Source organism: Lytechinus variegatus, chromosome 1 (assembly GCF_018143015.1).
Source record: "Lytechinus variegatus isolate NC3 chromosome 1, Lvar_3.0, whole genome shotgun sequence".
NCBI classification, from domain to species: domain Eukaryota; kingdom Metazoa; phylum Echinodermata; class Echinoidea; order Temnopleuroida; family Toxopneustidae; genus Lytechinus; species Lytechinus variegatus.
Window position 1 is genome coordinate 31,652,460 of NC_054740.1, and position 10,944 is coordinate 31,663,403.

A 10,944-nucleotide genomic window follows, 5' to 3' on the forward strand; every position below is an offset into this window, starting at 1 on the left:
TCATCTTCGTATCAAAGCGTCCAGATGAACAGATTTATTTTCTCTTTATAATTTTCTTCCTGGATGAAACAAAACATGCATCAGTTTAGATTGTAATACATGTAGTATCTAGGGCAATACTTATAAATCACACTTACAGGGTATCTATAAATTACAAAAGAGTGTCTTAAGAATCTGTACCCATGCAGAATTTAAAGCCCCATCAAAACCTATTTATATCACTTAACGTTTTGAACATATACCAACTCAATAAATATTGCACGAAGCCAATTCAGCAAATACCCCCAACATGACCAAAGTTCATTGACTCTAAATGACCTTTAACCTTGGTCACTTGACCTGAAACTCGCACAAAATGTTCAGTGATACTTGATTACTCTTTGTCTATAGATGTTTTATGAACTACATCTATAAATTTTCAAAGTTACAATAGGTAATTTCAACAAAACAAAAAAAAATGGCCAAAGTTCATTGACCCTAAATGACATTTGACCTCGGTCATGTGACCTGAAACTCAGGCAGGATGTTCCGTGATACGAAGAACATAAAAAAAAATCCACACCAAAAATTAGAACATTTGGAGTTTTATTTAGGGAGTTAGAGGAAAAAATTATGATTTTGCATACTAATTATGCATAAATGAGTGCAGTTTAAACGCAATTTACATGAACAGGATTTTGTAGATCATGTCCAAAAAAAGCTGTGTGCCAATTTTTGGCAAGATCGATGATCAAAATCTCTAAGGGGGGGGGGGCCTGGGAGCCCCCCCCCCGGCCATATGACCTCCCTAAATACCCCGGCCTATATAGGGTTAAATGACATGTTTTCTCTTAGCAGTATTTGCTCTCATAATACAAGAAGTTCTTCTAAATTCCATGTTGGTAAAGTCAATAAAGTGTTCATGTTACTTCTGGAACTCCCTTCTGTCATTTATTATTGTTCCACCTTCTCCAAACGTATTTAAGAAAAACACAAATTATATATTCTATCTCACGATTTGGATTGTTGATTATTTGACCAAGATACTTGCTTTGTATTTGTAATTTCTTCTCATATTCCTATCTCAAAAATGTTTTTAACTCTTTAATTTTTTTTACTTTCTCTTGGAGGATTACTGCCTCAACAAAAACTTTTTTTTTAGCAGTACTCCTCGATTCCATCATTTTCTTGAAATCTCTGTTCATCATTTTATGTACATTGTACATGTATGCATGTTTAAATGTATATCTTTATACATATGTAATGTCTTTCTTTTGTAATGACAACCTATTATTACATGAATGCCCACATGAATTTTTCTGTACAATTCCTTTTATCTGGATTGAAGAAAAATGAATTACGGTAATATTGAAAAATATTTCCCTTGTCTTATAATATCTCTATGAAATTATTGAAATGACATTAATAAGATTTTCTAAATGATCCCCCAAAGCTTTGAAATATAAGGATCAACAATAAATACAAATTATATAGGAGTCACTACCATAAGTCTGGAAGGAAATTGGTATGTTACTGGTATGCCTTAATGCTGACTGAATCTATTATTTTTTAACCCATATTTTTATTTACTGAAAATGAAGAACTAAAATATAAATTACCTTCAATATCTAAGATGACATCACACAGCTTTCCGACCTGCCTCAGATCATCCATGTTTCGCAGAGCCTGATTGCCATAGAAACTGTCTGCTCGGTGGATCATTACATCAACACTACTCTCATCTGCTGCTAGCTCATCAAAGTCCATCATGGTGACACAATTTTATTTTTCCTCATCAATAAAACAATTCTACACATTAACTTCCCTATATTGTCAAGTGACACACATGTTGAAGAGTGGAATGATTTTTAGAGGCAGCTTGTGGAGTCCAAACTTCTGATGTTGTACAATTGGTTACAATCTCTCCTTCTCAGCCATTCTTGGACAGGAATATCTGAAAAATATAAATGCTTCATTTTGTCTAAACATGTTTTTACAAATACAATTCAAATTCAATTCAATTAAACTTTGCAATAAAAAATACATAATAGTATACAGCACGTGACACCGCGCTGGTCCAGACCAGTAAAAAATAATGTATTTTCTGGTAAATAAACCTCATCTTTTTCTCATCTTCATAGTCTTGAAAAGTCGGATGCAGTTTATTCAAAGACACATTAAATTGTCATTAAAGCTGACAAGATTTTTTCATTGTTGAAAGTTGTGGAACAACCAAGAAACATAATTTTGATAACTATTTGTTGGTTACTAAAAACATAGTATATTTTAATTTTTTTGATTAAAAATCTTCTTTATAAAGATTGTTTTATATTATCAGCAAAATTACTATTAATTTAATAGTGTTTTTCTATAAAAAATGATGTTGTTTTGTGATGAAAAACTTGTTTTTTTACAGCTATAAATGCATGGGAAATGCTCTACAATATGTATGTAAAAATTGATTGTGATTGTAATCAATCATAATCGTATAAAAAAAGGCAATAAATAATGTCCTTTATTCTTCATTTATTTCCTCCTTTTTCTCTTAATTTTTTCCCTTTTTATACTATAACTTTGATATTCAATACAATTCTATGAAGAAATAATTTATATTCTTTGAAAAATTAAGTTAAAGAAAGAAGCAACCATTTAAAAAAATAAAAAATAGTAATATATCTTCTGATCTATCAGTGATTATTCAGTGGAATTGGCTAACCCGAATTGTTAGTAAACTTGGCCTGCCATTTTTTTTTCAATTTCCTGATGATATGATTGATAATCCATTTTAGCCATTGGACAATAGCAGAGAACTGACTGGATCAAAAGTGTACGAATGTCTCAAATTGAGCTCTAAATTCATTCTATGGCCATACTAAAAGTAATGGTAATGACAGCAAAGTTATGTTATGTTGGAATATGGAAGTACTCCAGACGTCTCCTAGATAAAAAAGCACATTAGGTGGTGCTGCACCAGCCCGAGTTTGCTAAATGTCGAGATTTTAGCCCGATCGGCCCTCTTCGCGAATAATTTTGAGATTCAAGAAACCCCGTCTCCACCATCGCAAGAAGAGCGATTCCTGCCTGAGTGAGGCATCGATGCATTATGGTTTGAGGCCGTGAATAAATAATCCCGAGTGTGTCTGCACCTGCGAATAAGTGCGATAATTCGTAAAATAGCTCGCTATTTGCAAATAATCCCAAGTTGACTTGGGATTGCAATCTCGAGATTAATCCTACAAATTAGCGCGATAATTGCTTCTCCATTACAAATCATCTCGAGATTGTTCAGATCGGGATCATTTTCCGGATCAGAAATAGCGCGCTAATTTGAAAACTCGGGATGGTGCAGACGGCCCTATTGCGCATGCGTGATTGATGACATAATTTTCCATTCATGGATAATTCTGAGCTCTAAATTCTAAAGCGGAGTTGGGCGCAAGTTAAGCTTTAAATGGGAATAAATATAAAATGTAATTTTTCTGCTTTGTCATATAAAATTGTATTCTATGTTGATATTACGATCCTGAGAAGAGTTTCTGCAATGACGATGTTAACAAGTGGAATGCCTCTGTCGGTCTCACCTGCATCACGCAATTCAAAATAGCAGCAGTGCTGACCTTGAAAACTAAGTACTATAAAATAATTATTCACAATAAACACCATTCATATGATACAACATTCATTGACATTTGACCTTGATCATGTGACCTAAAACTTGTCAGTGATATTTGATAACCCCCATATCCACATTTTATACACTACAGTGTATATCTATAAACTTTGAAAGTAATGACAGCAACCTAATAATTACCTCTAAAATGGCCAAAGTTCAATGACCTTAAATGACCTTTGACTTTGGTCATGTGACCTGAAACTCGCATGAGATGTTCAGTGATACTTGATGACTCTTATGTCCAAATTTTATGAACTAGACCAATATATTTACAGAGTTCTGATGGTAATTCAACAAATACCCCAACACGGCCAAAGTCCATTGACCTTGGACATGTGACCTGAAACTTGTACGAAATGTAAGTGATACTTGGTTAATCTTATGTCCAAGTTTCATGAATCAGATCTATAAACTTTCGAAGTAATAATGGTAATTCAACAGATACCGTCATTATGGCCAAAGTTCATTGACCTTTGATGTTGGTCATGTGACCTGAAATTTGCACAGGATTTTCAGTGATACTTCATTACTCTTATGTCCAATTTTTATGATCTAGTCCATAAACTTTCAAAGTTGTGATGGTAATTCGAGAAATACCCCCAACTTGGCCAAAATTCATTGACCTTAAATGACCTTCGACCTTGATCATGTGACCTGAAACTCACACAGGATGTTCAGTGATACTTGATTAATCTTATGTCTAAGTTTCATGAATCAGATCCATAAACTTTCAAAGTTACAGGTATAATGGTAATTCAACAAATAATGCTCCCAATTTGGCCAAAGTTCATTGACCCTAAATGACCTTTGACCATGGTCTTGTGACCTGAAACTCAGGCAGGATATTCGGTAATACTTGATTAACCTAAGGCCCATGTTTCATGAACTAGGTCCATAGACTTTCTATGTTATGCTATCATTCCAAAAACTTAAGCTTCGGTTAAAGGTATAGTGTATGATTGGTTCATCTCAGACAAGGGCAGTGAATCAATTGTAAGGATATTATTTTCATGTATATCAGTGCTCTACTTAAGCACTCAACAGAAATTGGTATAACTCTTCTGTTTTGGTGATATTGAGGGGTGAAATATATATTACAGGAACTCGGTTTACCGATCGAGTTTGTTTCCGCCCTCTCGAGTTAGAAAACAAATTGATATTAGAACGCCGTTTGATTCATGCATATTCATTATAACATCGTGGATATTGATGAATACGTCATGGCGCATGCGCATTATCGACGAATGCTACACGCACAGCGAGAGCAGGGTAGGATGCCGCCACCGTCGAAAAAGCAACGCCAAAAGTCTCACTCTGCTATGCAGTTGAGACAAAAATCAATACTGACATGATATAATTTTTTTAGACAAGTGCACCCATCACTCGTTAAGGAATTTGTGATGTCCGTCATTAAAAATGGAAGCGAAATACAAATGTTTCACGTCAAGCTTAAAATTAATGATTATCATTTGCAAATTATTGTTAAAAAATTAGGATTAAATGATGTTCTATGGTCATAATAATATATACCGGGTATTGTTAATGAAAGCCAGATTTATTCTACGTTGATCGTGTGATGATTTTCCTTTCAGATCAATTTTGATCTGGTTTCAATAAAGCACAATGCACAAGCACGATCGATGACAATAAATTCCATTCATGAATTCACCAGGATTAAATTATCTCAGCACGTACATGTACAGACGAGTGAGACTCGAACTAGATCAAAATAAATTTCAAATTAATGGCAAATATGCATCATAATTACACAATAGGTTTTGGGGAAATATAAATCAAGTAAGTAGTAGTACTATGAAGGGGCAACAAAAAGCTCATTGGTTTATCAAGTATGATTTCACTGCATCATATGTAAACTTTGTACATGCTGCCCCCACCCCAGGCCAGCCCAAGACAGATTTCATTCATTAACAAGTGGAGCACCTCTGGCAGTCTCACCTGCATTACGTGATTTAATATAGCAGCAGTGATGACTTTGAAACAAACTATGAAATAATTATTCACAAAAAACACCATTGATATAATGATACAAGACTATGTTCATTGACTCTAAATGACATTTGACCTTGATCATGTGACCTACGACTTGTCAATGATACTTGATTACCCCTATGTCCACAAATCATAAATTATATCATAAAGTTATGACATGGCCAAAGTTCACTGACCTTAATGACCCTGGTCATGTGACCTGAAAGTTGCACAGGATGTTCAGTGATACTTGATTACTTTATGTCCAAGTTTTATAAACTACATACACAATTTCAGAGTTATGATGGTAATTCTACAATACAGTGATACTTGATTAATGTCAAAGTTTTATGAATCAGATCCATAAAACTTTCAAAGTTACATGTATGATGGTAATTCGACAAATAATGCTCCCAACTTGGTTCATTGATCCTAAATGACCTTTGACCTTGGTGAAGTGACCTGAAACTAAGGATGTTCAGTAATACTTGATTAACCTTATGTCCAAGTTTCATGAACTAGGTCCATATACTTTCTAAGTTATGCTGTCATTTAAAAAACTTAAGATTTGATGTTGGCCCTTGCCGCCGCCGTCAGAAAAAAATTGTGAGCGCGGTGGCTTCTTGCTCTTTAAGGGTGGGTATGGAAGTGGAATTTTAGTGATTAAAACTTGTGCAGCTCTGAGAACTTTCAATTAAAGTGAGGCTGTGAGCATTGTAATAGAATTGTGTTCAGTAAATAATTGTTCATTTGTTTACAACTCCTACACAATTTTAATACAGACACTGTGTACACGGTCATGGAATTGAATTCAGTAGTGCTGTTATCGGTAAGAAAATTCTCTGTCAAAATATCTTATCAACATCGATAACTATTCAAAGAACATAATCAATACACATTTTTTAAGCATTGATTAGTGATATTACAATATACTCGCATTGGTCAAAATTTGTATCTGCTATTGTACCAAGAATGCTTTAAAATCCGTGTTCATTGGATGTAAAGGATTACATAACAAACATATTTAGTATTTATTTATACATCCTCACCTTTCACGTTATTAGCATTATTTTACGGTTGGATGAAGTTTTATCAATAATCTGGGGGCTTTTTGGACATTGTTTTGAGCAGTCAACAACTTTCTCCTATCCACCATTTTTATATTGTGCTGTACATCTTCAAACGAAGAGGGCAGCAACATACATGTATGGCCGTGTGCTGCCTTGGATATTTGTTTTTGGTCGCTAAAATTGAGCTTACATGAATTTTTTCAGTACGATCAAATGAAGTCGAGTGCAGTCATGATGTTAGGATTTTCATAATTATTGCAAAGTGAGATCCGCATGCGATGTTTTGAAATCGGCAGCGAATTATTTATATGTGTGAGGAACTTCATGTTCGCTCTAAATCACCAATTTTGAGACTGATAGAAGCATGGAAAAGATGTGAAACTTTGTGTAAAGTAAGAATATTAGTTTTAATTGTTTTTAAAGATCATGATGTTGCATGAATTTTATATTTTCCCCCCACAAAATCCCACCTTTGTCACTAGGAATATCAGTGAATATATATATATATATATATATATATATATATATATATATATACATTTCTACTCATTTATTAATATTGAGCATGCATCGATCACATAATTCGAGCTTGATATGGCCTGACAACCATTTGAATAAAAAATACCAAAAGAAATAGTAAATAGTAAGGACCTCCCTCATCACTGATGTAAAAAAACAGGCTGAGAAAATGCCTCGTTTTAAAAAAAAATAGTAAGATAGCAAATAGTAATCTTGAACCCTCCTCATCACCGCTCTCCACAAACCCGGACGATCAACTACTTTCTTTTTTTACTTGGCCTAATTGTTATTTTGCGTAATTCGCATAATTAATTCGAAATAATTAGAATTATTGTTAAAAAATTAATAAGAAAAAGTTACATGGTCATCAAATTGAGCTTTCTTTCACCTTTCCATCATCATCGATACCTAAATTACTTCAAAGGGCTCAAAAACAAAGAAGTTAGAGCCTGTATGTTAAACTTAGGTTCAAAATGTTTACAAAAACTGGTTATGTATTCCATTGACTTTACCGTAATTTACATTGTAAGACAATCATGACAAAGTCAATGTCAATGGCCACAAATTTTGATTCATAATGCGCAACTTTAACTGAAATAACTTTATAATTCCTGGATTAGGGTTCTTGGTATCATTTGAAATGTCTTTTCAAGAACTTTCAACCATGTCAACATGTTCAAATGACACTAAATTTATTCATATTGGATGATTTTCATTTTTTTGTCACATTCACACCAGTAATTGAAGATTACTAGTGCACACGATCGGCGATTTAATTCATGTGGAGTACAGATACATATTCACGGGACCATGATATTACTCATTCAATAGCGTGCTTAAAATGTCGCGCGCGAAACATATAGTACAATACAAAAAAAATGACCTGTGTTAACTTTAGATCGAGAAGGAAACCGGACCGAAGATGAAAACCCTCATTCCTAACACTTGTCCTAACGTTAAAGCTGTTCTGGGATTGAAATTGGGAAAAGAAAACTTACCATATTACTTTATTAGCACTCTCAACTTCATCAAGTTTCAAAAAGACCTCTAGAATGTAAGCTGTACTTTAAATAATATTGCGAAGTATGCACCTTCACGCTGAATCTTGCTGCAAAGTACAGACTCGTACTCAGTACAAAAACATCGTCTACTATACAGTGCGTCCCAGAAAAAACGAAACCGAGATTTGGAGATGATTTATCATAACTTAATCATGAATACAATAGACAAATGACCTACCATTTTAAAGCTTAGAATCTCCTCTTTCATTTGAAATTACTATGATTATTTCTCATTCACGCATGAGTGAACAAAAACAATTCGAAGATAGGTTGCCAAAAACTCATTTGGCGGGGGGTATCTGAATTTCAAAAAGAAAATCTTATGACTAAAAAGTTCAATATCTGCTCTTTAATTTGATACCTTAATTTCAGAAAATGGTCAAGAAGTAAGAAATTTATGATCCCTCGAAACAATGCTTGTATTTCAATAATTTCATTAAATAAACGTGTTCTCACTGGTTTCCCACAGAAGCTAACGCATGGTAACAAAAGACCTAATGCATGGCTGATCGTCAACAAAACGGAGTGTCGAGTGAGTTTGAACGCTAGCCTGTAAAACCGCTTCATTTTATGAGATTATTGAAATTCAAGCCTTATTTCAAATATACAGAACTTTGTTATTTCTTGACCATTTTCTGTAATTGAGGTATCAAATTAAAGAGCACATATTGAACTTCTTAAAAATATGGTTTTCTTTTTAAAACCGAGATACGGCCCGCCAAGTGACTTTTTGGTATCCCCTTTTAAAATTGTTGTTGCTCACTCATGCGTGAATGAAAAATAATCTAAGTAATTTCAGCTAAAAGAGGAGATTCTAAGCTTTACAATGGTAGGTCATTTGTCTATTGTATTTGTGATTAAGTTATGATAAATCATTTCTAAATCTCGGTTTCGTTTTTTGTGGGACGCACTGTATATAATACTAGCGCTAGCTAGGTCGGTCGCGGATCGCGAGCAGGAGATCGGCAAACCACTGGAATACATCGGGGGGGGGGGGGGGGGCACATCCGGCCCGCCCCCCCTTATTCTTATGAGAGCCATACTAAAAAAATGTAATGTAGAAATGCCATTTTTGCCCAGATGTGTCCCCCTCCTTTTTGGATGCGAGGACCTTTTTTTTCCGCACGAAAAGACATGAAAAACCTTCTTTTTTTTTTTTTTTTTTTTTTGGGGGGGGGGCTTGTCAGATTTTTGTGAACCACAATAATATCTTGTAGGGTATAATTTTAAAGAAAATTAAATGATCTAATATAGTTCCACATTGATATTTACTAAAAACCGAGGAGGGATTATCGATTATAATTCTACATTATTTTAGTGACATTTTTTTCAAAGTTATATTATTCACATTTCCCTTTAATTGAATTGAGAGGTAAGAATAAATGTAAGAAGCCGCCGATTACTCCTGTTCTTCTGAAATTTATTCATAAAAAGAAAAAAACTTTTTCATGCATATATCAAAATGAGATTAATCGGAAAAAGTATGTTGATTATAAAAATTTGCTAACAAATCTTGTTCGACAAAATAAAAAAATTATTATGACAAAGTTTTTCGAACTGCTCACAATAATATGAAAAAAGACCTGGTCGCATATCAAAGGACAAGGCAGCCCAACAAAAGTTGATTTGAATAAAAAGAGAAAAATCCCACAGGCATATAACACTGAAAATTTCATCAAAATCGGATGTGAAATAAGAAAGTTATGACATTTCAAAGTTTCACTTAATTTAGAGAGTCAAAAGGGGCCTAAGCTTTCGATCCTAGCAGAATCTTCTTCGTTTCACAAAACAGTTATATGCACATCCTGGTCGGTATTCAAATGAGGAAATGATGACGTCATCCACTCACTATTTCTTTTGTATTTTATTATATGAAGTATGAAATATTCTAATTTTCTCCTCATTGTCAAGTGATGCAACGATTAATTCCTCCCTGAACATGTGGAATTAGCATTGTTTAATAATATAAAGTTCAGTCAAGTTGGTCCTTATTGTCAAATATGTAAAAAAATGAAATAAAGTACATTTCAAACAATAAAAAACAAAAGAAATAGTGAGTGGTGGACATCATCGACTGACTCACCTAGTTGTGCATATCACTGTTTTGTGAAAAATAAGCGAAACTTCAAAGTGTCAGAACTTTCTTATTTTTCATCCGATTTTGATGAAATTTTCAGCAGTATGCTAATTTGACCTTTCTCTATTTATTCAAGTCAGCATATTCCTGGGGTGGACTTGACCTTTAATGAATTGATTGGGAATGGAAAGAAAATGCCACTCCCAAATGATATGTATCATAACGAGTTATTGTTACAATCAAATTTACAAAAAGCAGAATATTTCAATAAATATTTTATTGATTTGCCTTCTAAAATATTAAGCAAAGAAATGTCTCTTGTCCAAACATCATACAAAGACTTTGTCTGTTCTAAATGACTCCTCATCTTTTTATTTTCGACCAACATCTGTTCATGAAATTTCTAATCATGTTTCTACTTTACAACCATCAAAGGCGTGCGGCTCTGATATTTCTCCAAAAGTCATCAAAAATTGTATTCAATGCATTGTTAGTCCTCTAAGTGATATTTTTTAATAAGTCTGATTCAAGGTATTGTCCCAGAAGAACTAGAAATTGCTAAAGTAATCCCAGTAT

At 33.7% G+C, this 10,944-nt stretch overlaps 1 protein-coding gene across 2 annotated transcripts in view; it reads right to left on the bottom strand.

Annotated features, from left to right (window-relative positions):
- The window catches only part of LOC121411436 (kelch-like protein diablo), a 32,602-nt gene that overhangs the window by 16,728 nt on the left and 4,930 nt on the right, over nt 1-10,944 (bottom strand). The window contains exons 1-2 of one of the 2 annotated variants that reach the window (XM_041604175.1): nt 8,229-8,327; nt 1,599-1,933 (exon numbers count right to left, since the gene is read on the bottom strand). In XM_041604175.1, the coding sequence (XP_041460109.1) occupies nt 1,599-1,749 (151 nt within the window). In that variant the 5' untranslated portion in view covers nt 1,750-1,933; nt 8,229-8,327. Of the gene's footprint in view, nt 1-1,598; nt 1,934-8,228; nt 8,328-10,944 lie in introns of those variants that run through there. The other variant, XM_041604184.1, reaches the window with a different exon arrangement.